This window comes from Balaenoptera acutorostrata, chromosome 12, assembly GCF_949987535.1.
Source record: "Balaenoptera acutorostrata chromosome 12, mBalAcu1.1, whole genome shotgun sequence".
Classification (NCBI taxonomy): domain Eukaryota; kingdom Metazoa; phylum Chordata; class Mammalia; order Artiodactyla; family Balaenopteridae; genus Balaenoptera; species Balaenoptera acutorostrata.
In genome coordinates this window covers 58,238,620-58,261,882 of record NC_080075.1, presented here as the reverse complement: position 1 = coordinate 58,261,882, position 23,263 = coordinate 58,238,620, and the positions used below count along the sequence as shown (strand labels likewise).

General features: G+C 37.5%; 1 protein-coding gene across 2 annotated transcripts in view; it reads right to left on the bottom strand.

Annotated features, from left to right (window-relative positions):
- The window catches only part of THADA (THADA armadillo repeat containing), a 314,299-nt gene that overhangs the window by 246,672 nt on the left and 44,364 nt on the right, over nt 1-23,263 (bottom strand). The window contains exons 17-22 of one of the 2 annotated variants that reach the window (XM_057557813.1): nt 21,631-21,841; nt 18,811-18,946; nt 18,035-18,168; nt 14,622-14,780; nt 13,057-13,214; nt 5,010-5,119 (exon numbers count right to left, since the gene is read on the bottom strand). In XM_057557813.1, coding sequence (XP_057413796.1) covers nt 5,010-5,119; nt 13,057-13,214; nt 14,622-14,780; nt 18,035-18,168; nt 18,811-18,946; nt 21,631-21,841 — 908 coding nt within the window. Of the gene's footprint in view, nt 1-5,009; nt 5,120-13,056; nt 13,215-14,621; nt 14,781-18,034; nt 18,172-18,810; nt 18,947-21,630; nt 21,842-23,263 lie in introns of both variants that reach the window. The other variant, XM_057557812.1, reaches the window with a different exon arrangement.

The window sequence follows — 23,263 nt, the reverse complement described above, 5'->3', positions numbered from 1 at the left end:
CTGATGAAAGTTGAAATACATATTTAAATTACTTCTGTCCACCATAATTGTTGACGTCCATGGGTCAGTAGTAGCATTTTATGACAAAAATTGCTAAATGTCAGCAGTTCATTTTTTCGGGCCAACAATGTGAGAATGATTGTAATCAGTGCAGTAAATATTCATAGGTTAAGCTACATTTCAATAAGAGCAATTCAAACAAATGAAGAGTAAGACAATATCAGGTACTCATGAACCTCCCTTCTAGATTTAGAATTGTAGACAACAACTTAATCCCCTTAGAGTTAAGCTTTTTTTTTTTTTTTTTAATTATTTATTTGTTTATTTTTGGCTGTGTTGGGTCTTCGTTTCTGTGCGAGGGCTTTCTCTAGTTGTGGCAAGCGGGGGCCACTCTTCATCGCAGTGCGCAGGCCTCTCACCGTCGCAGCCTCTCTTGTTGCGGAGCACAGGCTTCCAGACGCGCAGGCTCAGCAGTTGTGGCTCACGGGCCCAGTTGCTCCGCGGCATGTGGGATCCTCCCAGACCAGGGCTCGAACCCGTGTCCGCCGCACTGGCAGGCAGACTCTCAACCACTGTGCCACCAGGGAAGCCCTAAGCTTTTAATTTATGGCTGAACAAATGAAAACTAGATTCCCTGCTTGGCCCCCTGGTTTAGAATTCTGTTTATTTTCACTGAAAGAATAACTTAAAATACTAAGATTATAGAGCGTAAATAAGCAAATATGAATTTCATCAGAAACCTGAATTTACAGTGATAACTTTAATGCATTTAACCACTCTAATCAAATGCTTAAGCAGGTAATTATGCATGGGCAGGTGATTATGTTTTTTTTTTTTTTTTTTTTTTAAAGGATTTTCTTATTTATTTATTTATTTATTTATTTATTTATTTTTGGCTGTGTTGGGTCTTCGGTTCGTGCGAGGGCTTTCTCCAGCTGCGGCAAGCGGGGGCCACTCTTCATCGCGGTGCGGGGACCGCTCTTCATCGCGGTGCGCGGGCCCCTCTCCATCGCGGCCCCTCCCGTCGCGGGGCACAGGCTCCAGACGCGCAGGCTCAGCAATTGTGGCTCACGGGCCCAGCTGCTCCGCGGCATGTGGGATCTTCCCAGACCAGGGCTCGAACCCGTGTCCCCTGCATTAGCAGGCAGATTCTCAACCACTGCGCCACCAGGGAAGCCCCGTGATTATGTTTTTTAAAGAGTACATGAATATTTCATCAAATTCTAAATAGAAAGGACCATATAAGAAATCAGATTCTAGAAAATTAACTCAACATATTGTGTGTGTGTGCGCAAGTGTTGCTTTCAAAAAATTCCCAGAAAAAAGAATAGTGCCTCCCATTCCTATTTATTCTTAGATGATTGTTTAATAGTGAAGTCAATTTACATTTGAAGACATTCTGAATAATCCTGTTAAACATCAATTCAAACAATGTGGCTCATGTTTAACTCTTCGGTTATTTACCCATTAATCTCTTTAAGTGCTTGCTTCCTTAACACAGCTGTAGTTCAAGGGGTGGCCAGCAGTTGGCCTCCATTTCAGTGGATTTTCCTGAAAGCCCAGATTTCTTTCTGCAAACTTTAAAACACTATATGCCTAAATAAATTTTTCATAACTTAAAAGCTTTCAGAAGGATCCAAAAGAAATAACTTGCTTTTAAAAATAAAAACCAAACAAAAGGAAGCCACACATACTGCAAAGATGTTCTCTGTAAAACATTCTGTTCAGCAGATCTGAAATGTCTCCAAAGGGATCAAGAACCACTTGGTTTGGAAGCAACAGTTGGGAACTCATAACAGGTTGGTTAAAAGCCAATAGTGACAGCCATGAGGAGATCTTTACAGCAGATTAGGAGTGGCTGAGATACCAGGCACTGGGCCTTGCCTCACCTCCCCACTCCATTTATTTGGAATGCCTTCAACTGTACTTTCAACTACAAAGTACAGTTGTTCAGAAGCCTCTGTCCTTGGTCCTCTGTTCTTTTCTCCTTTTAAGCTCTTTCCTAAAGACTGCAATCCTACTAGCTATGATATTTATGAAGACGGCATAAATCTACATCTCTGTTTCTGCAATAGCACCCAAACTAATCCCCTATCTCCCAGTTCTGACTTAAATATTTCCACCAGGATATGCCACCATCATGTCACACTCAACACATACAAAGCAAATGTATTCACCATTATCAAAGTAATCTCCTCTTTCAGTCTCCTTGCCTTTGGTAACATCAATCCCACTTTTCTGGTCACCAAAAATTAAACCACAGGAACAGTTGTGGACTCCCTGGGGACCTCTATCACACACATTCAGTTTACTTCACATGGCAGACTGCATTCTTCAAAGATGGCCACCACTATATCTCCCATCCCACACGTATTTCTACAATACGATCTTGCCACTTTACCATCAAATGGTGATGTTTAATTCCTCTCCCCTTGAATCCGACTGGCCTTAAGACTCATTTAGAACCAAAACAATGTGACTGAAGCAATGCCATGAGACTTCCAAGGCTAGGTCAGAAAATACCATGAAGCTTCTGCCTGGTTCTCTTGGAATAGTCTCTCTGAAGGAAGCCAGCTGCCATATAAGAATTTCAGCTACCCCAAGACTGCCATGCTGAGGGGCCACATGCAGTCCCAACTAGGCCCCATCTTCTAGCCATCCCACCAAGGTACCATAATGTGAATAAAGCTGTCTTGGACCCTCCTGACCAGTTCATCTGTCAGCTGAACACCACCAACTGAATTCGATAAATACCCCAAGGAGAAGAACCACCCAGCTATGCACTGCCCTAATTCTTGACACATCAAACCATGAAATAAGAGATGTCCACAGCTTCTCTTCTAAGCATTCAAAACATCATGTGTATAGTTGTTACTATGTGGGGATAAATATTAACTGAGATGCCACTTCTTTCCCTCCATTCCCAGAGCCATCGACTCAGAGGAAGCTCTCATCACCTCAGCTCTAGATTGTTAGAGCCAATGCCAGTCTCGTCTCACTACCATCTGTCACTACAATCTATCTAACCTAACACTTCCAACTGAAAAACTACATTGATGCACCAACACCATAACCAACATCAATCTCATAATGTTTTACATTTGTAGAAAGTTTAATAATGCAAAAGGGTCTTCATAAATAGGTATTTTACTTGATCCATATAACAAAAGCCAGAGAGATCTGTCAACAGGGCAAATATTCTTTTCCTTACTTTACAGATGAAGAAATCAGAGGCTGAGGAGAGTAACTTTTGTACAATCTCACTGCCAATAAACAGAATGGATGTAAGTAGAACTAAGACCTCGTGTCACAGATTATTGCTATTTCTCCATTCTACAGGCCTCCTATGATCTATTTCAGGTCGAAAATGTTCAGTGCCTCTCTCCATCCCTACTACAGCAAATCTGCTTTCTAGGTATCCATAATTTGACCTCCATCTATCCAAATGTATGATGTTGCCTAGTAACTCTACCACCAGCACCACCACCACAACAATCAGGCTGGCTCATTTACTCAGCTAACAATATGCCATGCTGGTTCTAGCCTCTGAACATTTACTCATAAAGTCTCCTCCTTTCTCCTCCTATCTACTTAAACCTTACTCATGCATTAGCACAAATTCCACCTCCTCCAGTAAGCCCTCCCAGCCTTTCCTTGTTGCTTTCTCTCTGCTATTCCTAGAGAATTTGTAAATTTCACCCAAATTTTGACAATTACATTGGCTCATCTTGTTCAAGTGTCTTGGTCTCACTTTCCAGGCTGGTATTCAGCTAACACACATCCATACAGACAGCGATCTTGAATGCTTACAGCCAGTGTCTGTTCTGACCAGTCAGTGCCCATGACGTACCATTTGTTAAATATTTTGAATTTCATCCCTGCTTATTTCCCCAACTAAACCATAAGCTCTTTGAGAACAGGAACCTGTCTCATAAAGAAGTATTATATCCTCCAAGCCAAGCACAGTACTAAGCACACAGTTAGTGTTCAATATATATATTTGTTAATTGATTTGAAAGGAGGGAAGTGTGTTGTGTTGTGAGAAAAAAATATTCTTAAGTCATGTCTACACTGGAAAGAAAGAGCTGCAAAGACAACAAAATATTTTCAAGATCAGCAGTTTAATGTCAAGGACATTTTTTAATGTATCATTTAAAGATATTCTGTGCAGCCCATAACTGCCAAAATGTTTTATAAATGTTTTACCAGGAGTGTGAAAAAAATGCTTCAAAAATATTCAAGGAGTAGATGTCTTAACGGCCCAAAATAAAATGTTTGCTGAGGCTACAAGGCTGGCAGAACTCTGCTTCATTTCAAAAAATTTCCAGGCAATGGAAATGTTTTCCTGGAAAATACTACCTTTTATTTAGAGAACACTTGCCATGAACACTTAGTCATTAAGTAATTTAAGGTTTCCTCACAAGCTCTTTGGAGGAAATCTATTATATGAATGAATGAAATTATCAGCACCTATAATGTCAAAAAAAAAAAAAAACATGTGGCTAAATGTACGAAATCTACTTAAGTATTTTTCCAAGTAAGGGGGAAAAGTCCTTTATATTTTTGGGTCTATTTACTGTTCTTTTAAATTTTTCTATAAGATAAAATTACGAAGAAAAACACAAAATCCTTAAGTGTTTCTCTGTAACATACACAAATCCAAAAAACTGGAGGGCTTATTTTATTCCACAAGCCAAGTAATTTTCAAACAGACAAAACAGTCATTTCATTCAATGAAAATAAATGGTAACTTCAAATCTATTTTTAGCAAAATCTGAGTTTGTGTCAAATCACCTTTCAATGAGAGAGCGACTCGGTTTGGACATTTCACTCCATCATCTTCAGTAAATCATACAATGAAACCTAAGAAAACAATTTCTTCCAAGAGTTTTGAAGCCAACTAAGTCTTGTTCTTTTAAACATCAAAAGACACAACTAAATTCTACTTCGAGCACATGGTTTGTACATTTAATCTTTTTAAAATTAAAGGGATATTTGCTTTGTTTTACCTGTTTAGGATTTCGGTGAGTTTCACAAAGCCAGTGTAAGCCAGTTCAAATGCTCCTCTATGCCTGGACTGTAAAAGGTGCTGTTTAAAGTAATCTCCTATTTCTTTTACCTTCAAAACAAAATCAAAAATAAATATGCCATTTATGTTTACATTGACAGATGTATTTATGTCAGTAACATCATTTAGAACTCAGGTCTCGATGCCCAGCCATTTAGCACCTATTATGCAACAGGTAATATTTTAAGCGTTTTATACTATCACAATTAATTCTCACAATAATTCCATGAAAAAAGCACTATTATTATCTCCACTCTACAACTGGGAAAAATGAGGCCCAGAAAGGGCAAGTAACTTATTCAAGGTCACACAGCAAGTAGATGGTAGAACTAGTAGTAAGTCCAGGCAATCTGGCTCCAGAGTTGGCCATCTTTAACTGCTAGGCTAGAACTGCCTCCCTATGCCAGCTTCACAAATCTTGCTGTGTTCTCCTTGTTAGTTCATATCATTCAACACCAACAGCAAATCACACAAGGTGACAACCCTCACACACCTAAGCCTAGGTGAAATAATTACCTTTTAGTCCCCTCTTCAAAACAATTTTTTTTCTATTATGGTTAAAATATACATAACATAAAATTTACCATTTTAACCATTTTTAAGTGTACAGTTCAGTGGCATTCAGTATATTCACTTTACTGTGCAACCACCATCCATCTACAGAATTTTTTTCATCTTCCCAAACTGAAACTCCAACCCCTTAAACAATACTTCCCAATAATTACCTTTTAGAGATATACAAATATTAATGGCCACACAAGATTTAGTGCAAAGGGCCTCCTGAAAAGTGACAGGCTTCACTTTGAGTCAGAACAATGGAGTTTTCCAGAATGCTACCCAATCGCTTTCCTACATGCTGCTTTTCTCTGTACAAGTTTAAACAAATAACAAATATGACAATCTACTTTTAAGAAGACATGACTGACAATTAGTTGCTGATGAAGTTTTGTACAGCATTAACTGTTAAAGTGGTTGGGTTGATTCTACATTTATACCATAAGATTTGGTAGCTGATAAGCTTTAGAGAATCCAGATTTTGTATAAAACTCAGGACCAAAGCTACAACTGGCTCTCTCTTGATCCAGGTCTCCCCAGCAGGTCACAGAATGGTGAAAAAGCAAGCTAACCCAAGATAGCTCACATAGGCTTATCTAGAAACAACTTCTACCTCAGCACAGTGACTGGTATTCTGCACACATTAGAGATGATAAACAGTAGAAAGAGTAGTTAAACATGTAACCATGGGCAACTGCCTCAGTCTCATCTATAGACTGGGAATAATAATAGCACTTGCCTCATAGATTGTGTATTAAAATGAGTTAATAAATCTAAAAGCTCAGCACAGGCCCTTAACTTATAAACCAGTTCAGTTCAATGTGACCTCTGTCTGGATTTCCAAATAGAAGAAAGCTAAAGACATACTCTAAACTCAAAATATATATGATGATACAAAGACGGGTGATACATTTAGAGAAATAAAAATCAGATATGAGATCAAGAAAGAACCAGAAGCAGGATATAACAGGAGTTTTAAAATTCTAACAATTTAATATCCCCAAAGAGTGCCATGTCATGTTCTTCAGCTAAAGTTTTCAGGTGAAGATCTGATGATATCCCTAATTTTTAATATTTTTTTACAAGCTACATACTACTAGTCGTCAAAAGTCAAGAGTCAGGGTGAGCCTTATCATTTTACCTTCAATACGTAATTTCAGAGTATATTTTGAACAGAATTATCAAGCACAAAATCTGAATTTAACCCCCAAGACATACCTGAAGCTCAAGAACCCTACAGAACAGGACCAGAAGAAACATCAGTTAACTAACTTGTTATGACCATCATTTCTGTTATTAGAGAAACAAAAGAAGATTTCTAAAAAGGTGTTTTAAGGCACAAAAAATAAAAACAGGAAGTCATAGAGATGGGGTCTCTCTAACGTCCTTAATCTTTTTTTAATGTTACAGATATTAAAACATACTTCAGGAAAACAGAAATGTTATTGGTAAAGTGCTTCTCTGTGGACTTACAATCTAGTTCTTAAACAAAGATCAGATTTTCATTGCTTCCTTTACCTTAACTCCCTTCAAAGGGGCTTAAACCAAAAAGCATATAATAATATCAAAGACCTCAGAGGTGAATGAGACCAGTGGATGGTCTCTCTTCTGAAGGGTAGACTTCAACCCTAGGTAATCCTGGCCTCAGAAAACAGAATGAGATTCTAAAGACACAAGTGAGAGGTAGACCATTTTTTCTCATGTCATTTTGCACTTAATTTCCCAACAAACCCACGTAGGTAACACCCAGGCTTAATATGAATTTTTCCCTTTGAAGAGAGTATATTTCTATTAATCAGACAGTAAGTACTTTTTTAGCACCCTATCAAATGCTTAGCAGCTTAGTGCTGGGTAGACAAAGAACAAAACAAAATGTTTGTCCTCTGAAAGCTTTCAGAGAAAACCAATATGCTGGATGGTACCCATCAGAAGCTTAACAGCACTAAGAAATGACAGCTCTTTTTGCATTGAAATGAATAATTAGAAAAAGCTTCATGGCCAGACCTTAAACAAGATATACATGAGTGAACCAATACAGAAAAGGATAATTAACATGAGAAGAAGCTGACATACTAGAATAAGTGAACAAACATTTATTAAGTATCTGCTACCTGTCAGACACTTCACCAGGTCTTTCTACATGAATGAACACAGACTATACAGGAGAGTGATAGCAGACCTGGCTGAATGGCCTCAAGGTTTCGTGCTAGAAAATAGTGGAAGAAGACAGGGTTGCAAGGTAGGGATGTACCCTATCACAGTGGGTGGGAGGAGTCAACAGGGCAATGTGGTCCATGAGCAGCTGGACAGGGAAAAGGGGCCATGCTGACACTCTCCCCTTGGATGATCAGACTACAGGGAACATATTTAACCCTGTAGAAACTTATGACAATAGTAGAATCAGAAAAAGAATTTCAAAATTTTATTTAAAAAATGAAAAACTCCTCTGAAAATTCAACTCGATTGCCTTTCAATCTATCTATTAGATACTAAGCTCCTATTTAAAGTTCATAAAAACTTTTCTTTTAACATGGATGATGTCTTTACAAAATATTTTCTTAATAAATAATATATATCTCAGAATTTCTGAAAGGCAATTAAATATGAAAAAAAGGGCACTGATTTCTATTCTTAAAATGAAATTCTAATCACTATCTTTTTAAGTTTAGTGTATCCTGGTTCTAACTTTCCATAAAACCTACTTCTATAGGCAAATTAACATGCTTTATGGATTTACAGGGTATAAATTTCCACAGGGGAGGACAGCTACATGCCATGTCTCTAGGCACCTATAATTCACCAACAGACTAAACAGGGGAGCTAAATGCTCACCTAGAGCATAAAACCCACAAAGGGCAAATGTAAATACATTTTTTGTTTGTCCTTTATCTAGATAGTAGAGAGAAATACAGGAGAAAAGTCAAAGCTAATTCTCCTCATTATAAGTTAGTAAGTCCAAAAAGATTCAAGTATACAGGTGGGACATTTCTACAAAGAGCATGTGCAGTGGTTAAGATCTGGGATCCTGGAGCCATGAGGGCTGAGTTCAGGAACCCTACTCAGCCTCCTTCTCAATACAAGCTAATTACATAAGTAACAGAGTTCTCTCATCTGTGAAATGGGGATAAAACTAGAACCTACTTCACAGGATTATTCTGAGAAATAAATGAGATTATGCAAATAAGCATTTAGCAGAGTACCTGGCAGAGAGTAGCAATCAATATTGCTAAATGTCGATTTTTGTTTTCATTTTGTTTCATCAAGTAGTGAGACTTAATCCCTAAACCTTAATTTAAATTTTACTTTAAGACACAGCCACAACCTTAGGAATGTCAACAGGAGTTTCTAATTCCACTTTGGTTAAATGGAATAGTTTATAAAAGTTTACACTACAGTAAGATAATTAACATTTTAAACTGGACATTCTATACTACAGTGATTTCTTACTAACACTTGGGATTTCATGAAAGCCCAAACACTGTCCTCCTACATAATAACAAAGATGATGGTTTCCTGGTACTCAGACATCTTCCCACCAGAACGTTTATTCTTTGTTTTCTGGCAAATCCTTAACCATGTGCCATTTTAACAGTTGCCCTTTAGTCTGACTTTTTGAAATGAATTTGTCTTGTATCCCCTATTACATTTCTAAGCCCTTTGAGGTCAGAGAACCACATATTCTATTTCTTAATATTCCCACAATGCCGTTGTAGTAAGGCAGTCAATAAATAGTTGACTAAATGATGTAATTACATGCTCAACTTCACTTCACAGCTTAAAAATGGTAACCTGCAACAGCTTAAACACAGTAACCTGCATTCAGCACAGTTCAATGAATACTTACTCATAATTTCTAAAAAATAAACTTTGTTAAAAGAAAGTACAAAAGGTAATTTCTTTAAGACTGACAAATGCTTATAAACATACATCCCACTTACAGTTCACTGACAGAAATCTAAAACAGTAACAAAAGGTACTGAGGGAACATATAAACCCAGTTAGCCATGTACATCATGAAAATTACAATAGAATCTAAAGTAGGAGTTTTTAAAATTGCTTATTTCTAATAGTTGGTAATTATTTTTAATCATGTGATTTCTGTGGCAATAATTCCTAGGAAGCGGAAAGCAGATACATTAAAAAAAAAAAAAACTACCCAAAAGTTTCTTTTTAGGAATATTAGGGTAAATATATAAACATATGAACTGATAGTCCAGGTAAAGGAAGTTTAAAAAAATCAGTAGGTACTGGGTATCTGATATCCCATGGAAAAAGGACAAACAATGTATCAAGCAAAAGCTCTGCATCAGCAAAGCATCCAGCTTGAAACCCAGACACACACGAGTCAGGAAGTTTGTGAGATAAGGTTGCATGCACTGCTCACTCTTTAAGGGTCTCGACTTACATCCCTCAAAGCTGGTTTTATCTCTGCCTCTCGGACAGGGACATTATGAAAGAACCTTTCATAATGTGATTACAGCGCAGGAGAAGGGTCAGACATGCCTCTGAATGAACACATTTTCTTCTTGATGAAGTCGCAGAGGACACACTCCTTCACAAGCAATCATCTAAGGGAATGGATCATTTGCTATAAAGTTCAGTAGCAAGTTGCCTTACTGTCCTGTTGCTTGCAAAAATCTGGTTGGCTATGGGAAGCTGGGAAAATTAAATTTAAAGAAAAATTAAATGAGCCATTCAGAACAAAGGCAGCACTGTGTCATGGCGGAATACAGGCTGGGAAGCAGAAGAATCAGGTTCCTGTCCCAGAGCTGCCACAAACCAGCTTTGTGATCTTGGGCAAACCAGGTAACATCCAAGGGCTTCAGACTCCCCTTGTGCAAGAGAGCTGGATAATATCATCTCTGTGATCCTTCCAGCTTGAACAGTATGTGAATACAGCACTGAATACTCAGAATTATAAGCGAGCACCAGCTCCTCTCCTCGTATAGCAGCAAAAATCCCCAAATTGGAGTCTCACTACCTGCTGGCCTAGTATAAACTATAGTCATGTATGGGGGATTGAAGTTGTCACCCCTTTAACAAAGGGCTGTAAAATCAGGATGGGCTTAAAGGAGCTGAGTTCCATGAGAAATCCTCTCCGTCGTCTAAATGTGAGACCTCAAATATAAAATGGCAGTAGAATCCTATTCCTTTTTCAGTAGTGAAGGGTGAGTGGAGAGCAAGAGAAGCAACAGGCTGAACACCAGTATTTCAGGTTCTGTAGAACAGCTTCCTTCATCCACTGAGAGAAAAGGAGATCACGGTTTTTATGATTCTTGGGAGTAAGAAATCCAAGTTCCCAATTCTCCCCAACAATGCGGAGCGTTCTGCCCGCAAGTCACTTCACTGCCTCTGCAGGTCTCTTGTGGTCACATTCACCTACACTGTTGACGCTTACATTTGTAGCTTTGCCACTAGGTGCACAGAAGAACTAGTGATGCCAGGGCGGCTATGCCCTTGGAAGGAAGGTAGACCCTAGGCATGGCCCCAGCACTCCAATGCAGACTGCATTCTTCTCTGTCATTTATACTTTTAACTCTTAAAAGTACTAAGTACATAGGAATATGTTTAAAGGAATTTCACGGAACAAAATTATATGTTTAAAAGCGGGAATCCTCTAGTAATATAAGTAACACTAATTTCTTGATAACTTTAGATTTCATTGACTAAATGCCCCCATTTTAAAATGTAAAAAAATTTAAAAAATTTTTTAGGAGCATTTTAATTTTTTTAGTAAAATTTAGCATGATCAAGACTAAAGTTTTCCACAGAGGGCAGGGTTTCAATGTCAGAACAGTGCTATCACATACATTCTTGTTCACTCACTCAGTCATTAATTTCTCCTCAAACATATATATGTGGGGTCACCACATGAATGGCGACATGGAGAAATGACTGGACCTGATTAGAATGGAAACGGATATTTTACAGAAAAACAGGATTCTATTTCTTATTCAAGAAAACAGTCATCAGAAGAGCTCTTTGGTTTATAAGAGCCTCTCTTTGTTATTGTTGTTGTTTTACAAACATCTCTTCTATTTTATATTAGTTCCCAATTTTTAAAAATTAATTCCCAATTTTAACCTGGGTATTCCACATAACTTCATAAAATTTGGGTGCTCTGTAAAAGGTGTCAGGGTGAAATGATTTTCACAGGACGCTTTCAGGTCTTTCTCAGTTATAGTAAAAGTAAAATATGTTTCCCTTAATTTTGTTTTTAAACACTGGCCAACAAACCCAAAACACTAGATGTTTTAACTTGTCCTTGAAAAGTTGAGAAGTCAAGGGGCTCTAGCCCATATTTACTTCTTAGTGAGATGGTGAACATCAGTGAAGTAATCATTAATCATAGCTGGATTCCTCAGCAAAGATGTTGGCATTGGCACTCCAGCCAGTCACCAGTAAGGACTGCAAGTAACTCTAGGACACTAACGCCTGTTTGATTTGGAAGAGAATAAGGAACATAATGAAGCCGGCAGTGTTCTGTTCCCCTTTGCCGTTCTCTGTCTCAGAGCCTTGCAACATCACCAGCCCAGCTGTTAACCAGATGCAAACAACATCAGCCACAGAGAGTGTGAGAATAAAAATATTAGCGTTATTTCCATGGAACTGGTCACATGGTTATTACAGAAATAATCAGCATTAGCATACTACAATATTTGTTTTGTTCTTAAATGTCATAACACCCTATGGGAGAAATTATCTTTATTTGAAAAAGGTTAAAAATGAAAGTACATGTTATGTATCTTTGCTGGAAAATGGTGGGAAACGGATTTGTTGAAACCATATGGAAAGGAAGAGGGAATCAATTAAAAACAGAAATCTAATAAATCTAAAATATTTCCAAATGAAATGCTTGTGGTAAGCTAATTTCTTATAAACACTGCACTCAAGTCACTTGAACAGTCCCAGATGGAACTAACTTTGTGGTCTCAAAATAAAAGTCAGCCAAAAAAACCAAAGTAACTATAACTTTATCATCAATGTAGAGGGAAACATGAGATCCATGATCAACCAATATATAAAGAAAAAAATATATATTTATATATATATTTTTTTCTTTGCAAAATTTAAGAGGTTTGTGGAGTTTTACTAAATAGGCAATTTCATTTACATTTGAATTTTAAGTTTGTGTGTGTTAAATGGAGAAATAAAAATTCAAATGTTAATATTGAAGTTAAAAGTGAGGTAAAAGCTATCATTATTTATATAACTTAGAAAAATAAAAACATTTCTAAAAATGCCAAAGTTTGGAAATGGATTGCAAGATCCAATTCCTATACTTTAATGAACTTTCTTCAGTTGACATCTGTAAGATTTTATTCAAGAAAAATGTTAAAAAAATTTTTTTAAGTTATTTAACTTTTAAATAAAAGTTTGTGATTTATGCTTTGACCAGAAATTATACCAGGTGGAATAAACATCTACCCTACCTGTTCCACTGTCAATAATCCATCAGGAGATTCTGGCACAGACCGCATGGGTAGAAGCTGGCACAGTGAGCCTAAGAGTAAAGCGACTTCCTTCATGCTTCTCCAACAACATACCAGCACCATCTGAGCAGTTACATCACATGTTTTTCCTTCTTTACCTTAAAAAAAAAAACAACAAAAACTACTGCAACACTAGACACTTGATTACTCACATCCCAGGTTTCCTAGAACAAGCTTATTCATAATTTCCCCAAGAATAATCTGCTTGAACAAACCAATTTGTCATATGCTATATTTATTCAGGAGAAAATAACTAACATTTGTTTGGCATGTGCTATGGGTAGGAATCACAGTATTTTATTTAATATACTATATTCAAAATAAATTTAAAAATAAAACACAATATTATTCTAAAACCGAAGTCTAACCTTTGGAAGTTAATGAAACAAACTCTTCCTGCCTCTCAGTCATCCATAAAATATGACTATAATAAATATATTTTATTATTTGTTTTGGTGAGGGTAGCTGCTATGTCAGTAAAAGAATAGGATACGACTTTCCTTTCAAAGGAAAATACAAATTCTCTTTCAAAATATATTTAAATTTCATGGTCAATTAGCTATAAGAATCCTTACTCTCTTTTTCTAGCTTTAGGAATATTTTAGTACTGACATTAAGAAAAAAAAATCCAAAACAAACTATTAAATTTAAAATGTAAGTTAACAAAATAACCTTTTTAACGCAATCCCATTTGTCTTTTAAAAGGCCACTAAACTCAAAGGATAAATGTACATACACTTAAATACATAAAATGGGTCTGAAATGATGTGCACTAAAGAGGGATGAAATAGGATTGAGGAGGGAATAAGGAAATGAAAGAAAACAAAATTAATTTGTTTTTAATTCATATTTATCTCTGTATTATTTGAAACTATTACAAGCATACATTTGTTATTTTCTGTAATTAAAAAAAAAAAATCATAAAGAGAAGTTTTTACAAGACAATATCCCCATCTAGTGGAGAATGTAGAATATGTTATAAATCAATAAGATATTACTGCTTCTGATGACTTTTTACAGCATTATAGAAAATTATAAAAGAACTAATGAGAAAACAAACAGTAAGAATTTGAATTCTGGAGGCCTGGTGCAACAGAGCAGCTCACATTTCTCTGAGTCATAAATCTGTTTCCTTTAAAAGGCTGTTTGACTGACTACGAGGACTCTCACAACATCGAATCATAGTGCTGGGAGAAGCAGACTGCTCCCCAAACCCAAGTTCACTGTGCTTCACTGTTCCTACATCACCTGGCTGTCAAGACAGGTGTCAGCACTCAAAGGCTTTTTGCTGAAGCACTTCATACACTGCACTGGTGAACACCATGTTCTGGTAAAGTCTTATAAACTCATTCCCCAAAATAAATCATTTATAAGCTCAAAAAAGACTTTATTTTCTAGAAGTGTACTACACACATTCGCAGCCTCTGATTTACTATAGAAAAAGAGCATTTTGCACATTTTATTTGTCGCTTAAATACTGACTACAATACTGATTTTATATATACCTTTGATTTCTGCAGAAGTATCAATATTCGGTACACTGGCACTCAAGTCCTCCAAATCAAAGCTATCACATTCTTTCAAAATTTTAGCTCGATTGAAATAATCATTAGTATCTCGGGGCTGAATCTCATTCAGAATCGTCTGCAAGCGGCTTGCTGACTCTGAGGGAGAGAGATGAGATTATGTAAAACCCCAGTTCCACATCACATGAAGACTTCCCTTGGGGGTATTTGCCCTCAAAAATTTTGTAATTTTCAGTACTTGATAATTAGCACTATAAGAAGGGACTCACAGGATGGATAATGTGAAAATTATTTATATAAGGTCTTCATGACACTTGAGTGTACTTTCAAAATATGGTGAATATTTTAAATAGGGTGAAGATTGGACAAAAAAGCACAACAGAAACTGTCCATAGACAAAGGCTGCCATCTCCCTTACATTGCTTTTCTCAGTGTTGTCTAAGAATTTCAAATACAGTGCTCAAACAGATGAAGGAAGAGCAATAAACTTCAATGAATTTTGTTTTAAGAGGTAAGAAACCCCACCACCAACAAAAATAATCTTTTATGGCCCAGGAATATCATGAAAACTCCATATTTGGCTTTGAAATGCATAAGTAATATACTGCTTTCTAAGTTAGATTTCCAGTCCTAGTATTATATTAAACTTCATTTTTATTTCTTAGTAAGCACTCACTGTATTAGGAAATGTAAACTTCATGAATGCAAGACTTTGTTTACTGCTCAACTGCTAGTGCCTAGAACAGAAACTGGCTCATGGCAGAGGTTCAGTAACATGGGCTGAAGGAATTTATGGATGACTAGGTAATAAAGAGCTAGGCAGGCTCAGATTTTGAAAGAAAATAACAACAGGTAATCATCTGAAACCAATTAACAAATCAAAGAATGGGTTATTTACTGTATACCTATTATACACACGTATATTTTAGGTATTATGGGAAATACAAAGACCCAAACTGCTATCATAATGGTTCAGCCAACACCTTATGTTCACTTGTGGCTTCCATGAAATTCTGCCAAAAACAAATTTTGACAGCCATGAGAAAGTAACACTGGCCCAAAAAGAAACCATAGAAAGACTAAGAAAAAAGAGAGGGGTGACCAGAATAAAATTTTAAGAACCATTTTTGTGGCTTTCAGGGGAGACTTTTTTCAAAGAATTCAGAATGCATGGCAGATAACATGGGAAAGACATAAGAAAAATGGAGACAACCAGAGGAAAGAAGAAAAGGCAAAATTAAGGAAAAGTTAGTGGACCATAGACAGTTTTTGAGACTGACAGATATTTTAAAACTTTAATGACAAACAAAATTTTAGCATACTCTGAAGGCCCTACCCACAACTGGTGACAAACATTCAAGATTTCTCATCCAAAATATACTGGTATTGCCTGATCCAAATATTAGCTATCAGACTGGATGTTCTCTATTCCTATGCACTGTTTAAGTAGGAAAACTAAACCAACAAATTTTAGTATTTAGACTATCAGCCAAAATAAATCTATAACTGTATCTTAGTATCAGGAACCACCACCAACCTTCCAACTCATTTTTAGTAAAGAACAAAACATAACATTTTCTATGCAACCACTCAACTCTAGATTAGTTTAATTATCGGCCCAAAGTATTGTATTGTATGATGCAGTGTGTGTTTATGATTTACTCAGTGTGTTTTTAATATAAGCCTCTCATTTGCACTCCAAAATGCATTCACCAACTTTATTTCAACACCAAAATATAAATTTACTTCATGATTTTCTAGGTGTTCAAAGGAACGTTCATGTTAGTATATACCTTTAACGGCCAATCCCTCTGGCCTGTTGTAGTACAGATCCAGTAATCCCCTCACACTGTCCCTCTCCATCCCACCTGGGATCCCCAGCCATCAACATCATCTGCAGCTGACATCCAACCATCAACATTGTCAGGGCTCCTCCTTCTGATGTATCGCCAGGAGGTCAATAGTAGCCTAACACTACGTCATAATGCCTACGTCATTCACCTCACCTCACCTCATCACACAGGCATTTTATCATCTCACATCAACACAAGAAGAAGGGTGAGCACAATATAGTAAGATCTTTTGAGAGAAACAGAGACCACATTCACATAACTTTTATTACAGTATACTGTTATAAATGTTCTATGTTATTATTGGTTATCATTGTTAATCTCTTACTGTGCCTAATCTATAAATGAAATTTTAACATAAGTACGTATGTATAGGAAAAAGCATAGTATGTACAGGGTTTGGTGCTATCTGCACTGTCAGGCGTCCACTGGGGATCCTGGATCATACAGCCCTCAGATTAAGAGGGAATTGCTGTATACACATACCACCAAGGGCATCCCAGGCACTGAATTTAGTTCCTATACTTTCAGGAATTGTTCATTCATTCTAACAACTATTGATAGTGCGCCTCCTTCTGCCAGGCACTGTGCTAAGCACAAGGGAGGAAAACAGACAAGATTCCTGTTAAACTGCAACAACTCCATGAAGGAGAAATCTATGGGAAGGGGAGAATGCTAAGAGACAAGACTGGCAAGGTAGCAGGAGCAAAACTATTACAGGACCCTGTCACTAACGTATTTTAAATAAAAAGGAAGAGGGGGTGGGCAGAGCACAGGGTTAAGTAAAGATTATGTGTAACATGATAGATTATATGACTAGAAAAGCTTACTTTGGGCGTGGTAAAAAGGAAATGGAAGGAGATAAGAGTAGATGTGGGGAAACAAGAGAGGATAAAAGCCTACAGTAAGGTAAGAAGATGCAGATAAAAGAAAAAGAGATTTGAAAGCTACTTAAGGGGCACCACTGAAAAAACGTGGAGACAGGCTAGATATAAGGAGCAAAGGGGAGATGTCAAGCAGCCCTAGGCTCCTGACTTGTATGAACAGGTCTCTGGTAGGGCCATTTGCAAAGATACAAGGGTTGGGAAGGAAAAGACAGATGAAAGTTCATGAGTTCAATTTTGGGCATTTTGACTATCTCCTCCAATTTTTTTTTTTAAATTAAATGGTCTTTGTATGTCCAATGGTCTTTGCCTATTCAGATTTCTAACAAGTTGCCTTCTCTGACTGAACCCCATCAATTGCTAATTTATACTGCCTGCTCCCCCAGTTCCTGCCAGAATACAACCCTGGTAGGTTGAATTCCGAAATGACATATTATAAAACCCAATTTACCCCAGACGAGGAAGTACCTTGCTGATCACCTGGCTATTTATTTATTTATTTTGGTTATTTTTTCATAGTTAAAAATATTACTAAAAAGGCAGAAATATCACTAGTCATAATAATAATTTCTTTCCCCCCTATTTAGCCTCTATATCTCTCTGAAGAAATGATTAGGGGAAAAAAACATAGTCATTCTAGCTTTCTTCGTTTACTGACCTGCATCAGTGTCCATGGGGATGAGGCCTTCTGGGGAGGAGCTCTGAATAACTGGAGACACCACGGCGGAAAGCCTGTAGGACGTCACAAGGAGCTTCTCCACCACGGGTCTCCACTCACTCACCAACTGCAGGCTGCTGCAACAAAGACATTAGGGTAATTTATACTAAGCAAAAGTCACATTTTCAAGATGAAATTAATAGACAAAAGGGGTCAAAAGAATTTGGGTTTCAAAACCATGCAATCTATGAAATATTTAAGACATAAAAATACACGTATATATGTACTTTTTTTAAAAAATAAATTTATTTATTTATTTATGGCTGTGTTGGGTCTTCGTTGCTGTGTGCGGGCTTTCTCTAGTTGCGGTGAGCGGGGGCTACTCTTCGTTGCAGTGCGCGGGCTTCTCATTGCAGTGGCTTCTCTTGTTGCAGAGCACGGGCTCTAGGCGCACGGGCTTCAGTAGTTGTGGCTCATGGGCTTCAGTAGTTGTGGCTCACGGGCTCTAGAGCACAGGCTCAGTAGTTGTGGCGCACAAGCTTAGTTGCTCCGCAGCATGTGGGATCTTCCCGGACCAGGGCTCAAACCCGTGTCCCCTGCATTGGCAGGCGGATTCTTAACCACTGCACCACCAGGGAAGCCCTATATGTACATTTTTAAATCTAATTTTTAATTACCTTTAAGGCAATACGTTCCTTTCCCAGGACACATTCCAATAAGAGTTTAAAGCTCAGAAGTGAGTACTGAGGAAAGAGCGGCGGGGGGGATATACTTACTTTAGAGCTAGCTTCCGCAAAGCTCCTGTTATACAGTGGACCCGCCCGTACATTGGAAACGATGCTGCTGCCTGAAGGAGAGAATTTTCAGCCCGAGATACTTCTTCCTCAAGATTTTCCAACAAGCATTTGATAACTAGAAAAAGAAAAAAAAACCAAAACAAAACCCACCAAAATAACGCCAGTTTAAAAACACATTTACAAATTTGTGCACAGCAAAACAGTTCCCACGAAAGCACCCAACTCAGCTGAACTTTATACTAGAGGTTTTTGAATGAAAAAAAGAGATCTTTCAAGGTTATCCAGCTTGTTCTCCATTTCCAGTTAAGGTAGTACTGTGTCTTTACCCTGACTTCCTGTATCCATTTACAGCATTCATTCTGGATCATTTCTCCTAGACATCCTCTATCTGGGTTATTAGACCCCAGGCCCATGTGCCATGTGCTATTTGGACAGATTTTAAAAAACAATGGCTTTATTGATATATTACTCATATACCATACAATTTATACACTTAAAGTGTACAAGTCAATGGTTTTTAGGATATTCACAGCTATGTGCAACCACCATCACAGTCAATTTTAGAACATTCTCATCCTCCCCCCCCTCAAAAAAGCCTCACCCATTATCAGTCACTCCCCTCCCTGCACCTCTCACTGTCCCCAGTCCTAGGCAACCACTTAAGCATTTTCTGCCTATTCTGGACATACCATATAAATGGAATCATATAATAAGTGGCTTCTTTCAGAGTTCATCCATGTTGTAGCATGTATTAATATTTCATTACTTTTAACAGCTCAGTAACAGTCCATTGTATGGATATACCACATTTTATTTATCCATTTATCAGGTGATGGACATGTGAGTTGTTTCCACTTTTTGGCTATTATGAATCATGCTGCTATGAACATTCATGTACAAGTTTTTGTCTGGACATAGTTTTCATTTTTCTTAAGTATATGCCCATTATGGACTGAATGTTTGTGTGTCCCTGCCTGTCCCCCCGCAAGTTCATGCTGAAACCCTCACCCTCAATGCAAGGAAATTTAGAGGTGGAATCTTTAGGAGGTAATCAAGTTTAGCTGAGGTCATGAGGGTGGGACCCACATGATGGGATTAGTGTCTTTATAAGAAGAGGAAGACAGACCAGAGCTTGCTCTCTCCTCCATGTGAGCACAGACTGAGAAGGCTGCTGTTACAAACTAGGAAAAGGGTTCTCACCAGGAACCAAATCTGTTGGCACCTTAATCTTAACCTTCCCAGCCTCCAGAACTGTGAGAAATAAATGCCTGTTGTTTAAGCCACCCACTTTATGGTATCTTGTTATAGCAGCCTGAGCTGATTAAGACAATGCCCAAGAGAGGAACTGTGGAGTCATATGGTAATTATATGTTTAACCTTTCAAGAAACTACCAGATTGTTTTCCAAAGGGGCCAGACCATTTTACATTCCCATCAACAGTGTATAGGAGGGACTTCCCTAGTGGTCCAGTGGGTAAGAATCTGCACTCCCAATGCAGGGGGCCCGGGTTCGATCCCTAGTTGGGGAACTAGATCCCACATGCATGCAGCATATGGCATGCAACTAAGAGTTCACATGCCGCAACTAAGAAGCCTGCATGCTGCAACTAAGACCTGGCGCAGCGGAAGGTAGAGAGGGAGAAAGCGAGGGAGGGAGGGAGGGAAGAAGGAAGGAAGGAAAACATAGGGCAGTAATTACATGGTAGGAGGAGGGAGCTAGGATAAAGAAGAGGCTTCAAAGTTATGGGTGCTGTTGTATCAATACTTCTTAAGCTGAGTGTTATTACCTAGCTTGGGGACAAAACTTGTGAAAGCTTTATATTATTACTATTTAAATCCTATATATATATATATATATATATATTTAAATATTCTTTGTATGTTTGAAATATTTCAAAAAGTTTAAAAATGTCTTAAATTTGAAAGCCTTTACATGAAGTATGAACTCCCCAGTTCACCCCAATTGCAGACCTCTTCTTATCATCTTATCGGGGTCTCCTCTGGAATCCAGCCCTGAAGCAATTAGAGTTCGGCACGTGTCATGTTCCATGGCACTGTCATCTCTCTATCCCCAGCTCTATGGCCACATTTCCATCAGAACTATCCATGGCCTCCTAATTTTCTCCCATTATTAGTTCTCTTTTTCATGGCTTTTTCTACTATCTTGGAGAGAATAATTGTCAACTCTCTTTCAACATCCGACCTCTGTTTTGTTTAATAAAAATCTCTATCCTTATTTCTAGTACAATTCCAAAATGAAGATTTACTAGGGTAAAATTAAGTACATGAACCCCCAACAAATATTTGTTTAAAATCATTAGATCTAAACCAACTCAGACCCTAGGTTTTGGAACTGGCTATATGGGAAGAGTAAAAGGCAAGGGTATGACAGCCAGTTAAAACATAAACCCCAACACACAAAGGAACTCTGCTCTATATAGAATTAACAAAGATGATTTGGCTATAGTCATAGTAAAATTTCTGTAGAAAAAAAGTACATTTTTGGTAGAGGAAGAGGTCTTATTTAAATAAAAGCTCTATTAATGTACATTTGCATATGTACTTATTTAATGTGAATCCTCTGTTTAGAAGCAATATAGTTGAGTAAACTATTTATTTGCAAAGGAGAAATTCATGATATACTTATATGCTGGTAAACTACAAAGCTGGTAAACTCTTAAATAAAAAAAAACACAAAGTAAGTGTTTAACCATCAGATAGCCTAACCATATGAATAGTGAAGAAAGTAAGATACTGGTTTTGATAAATAAGAGCAAAAGGTCATTTACTCAATACGAACCTATTAATGTGTTACTTTCCACCAGAGCAGCAGACTTATCTCCATCTCCACATGCAACCCGCTGAGTTTTTAAGTAAGACAGAGATGATGGCAGAGCGTTCTGCCAGATTAAGAAGTTCAGTAGGTAGGAAGCTGTTACACAGTCATATGGTTTGGTGCTTGTGCTGAGCTCCAGTGCTGCCTGGAATAAGCCTTGCAGTTTCTCTGAATCCTAGGATAAAGCAGAGACTCAGTCATTATCACTGAAACATTTCTTTAATTTGAAGGAATAACACATATTTAAAGACAGAGCTTGCCACACAACTACAACTCGATACGAACATTAATTCTCTGAATACAGGTTGGAGTTTTTTTTTTAGGCTGCGCCATGTGGCATGCGGGATCTTAGTTCCCCTGCATTGGGAGTGCAGAGTCTTAACCACTGGACCACCAGGGAAGTCCCGATAAAGCTTTTTTTTTAAAGTACCTCTTTCTTCAGCAAAAGTATACTTTTTCCTGTAGAAATTCTGCTATGACTATAACCAGATCATCTTCGTTATTTCTATATAGCCCAGAGTTCTTCTGTATGTCAAGGTTTGTTTTACTGGGAGTCATGCTCCTGCCTTTCTCCCCACCCCCTTCCCATACAGCTAGTTCAATGGAGAAAAATACACATACATATGAAAATACAAATTCACCAGGCTGTTCCTGGCAAAGCTCCATGTATATGTGTGAAAAATAAAGTGATAAGATCAACCTCAGAAATTCTGCATTAGAGCTCCCACACCTATATCTCATCTAAACATGCACTCACACAGCCTGTCCTCAAGAAGACAGAACAAAGGGCAGTTCACTGTAATATGCATGGAAAGGCACGGGGCTGAGGACAGGAGACATAGATCCTAGTCCCAACTCCACGGTTGACAAGTTGCATGTTCACCACGCTGGAACCTAGGGTTTCATTGCTCAACAATATTGATTCTACTAGGATTATCTCATAACTGTCTAATATAAGGGAAAAAATCATTATCTAGGTATCCAATATTTAATAATGTCTTCTAATATCAAATAATAGACTCAAATATCAGCCTATTTCTATTTAAATTCTTTGCCGTTTGCTGTTTAATTTTCTATGACCTAAAAAACTGAAAGACAGTGGCTAAAACTCAAATCTAAATAAATATTAGAAAGAATCAATTAAGCATCTCAACCATTTTTTGTAACTGACAGTTAAGTCCCTAAACTAACTAACCAATTAGTAAGAAACAAAATAAATAGCCTTTGGAATCTAAAAGAGCATCTTTGTTCTATCATCTCAGGTCAATCAAAATATAAAGACCTTGGATATGTAGCTCCACAAGAAGAAGGGCAAGAGACTAGGTGAGTAGTAAAGTCATATATTAGAAAGATATGCCATTAAAATATGAATATACAGATCCTTAGAGAGATTAGGCTAGCATTCAAAAAATGTTTTCAAGTTAGCTACATTAAAAAGCTAATTACATATTACATAGGGTATACCCAAAGAAAGACTTTGAAAATATAATACATAACTAATATTTTAAAATCTTGAATTTAAAATCTTGAATCTGGGACCATTTACTAACATACAAGCCAGACCAGATATATAACTACCAGAATCCTATAGCAAGCC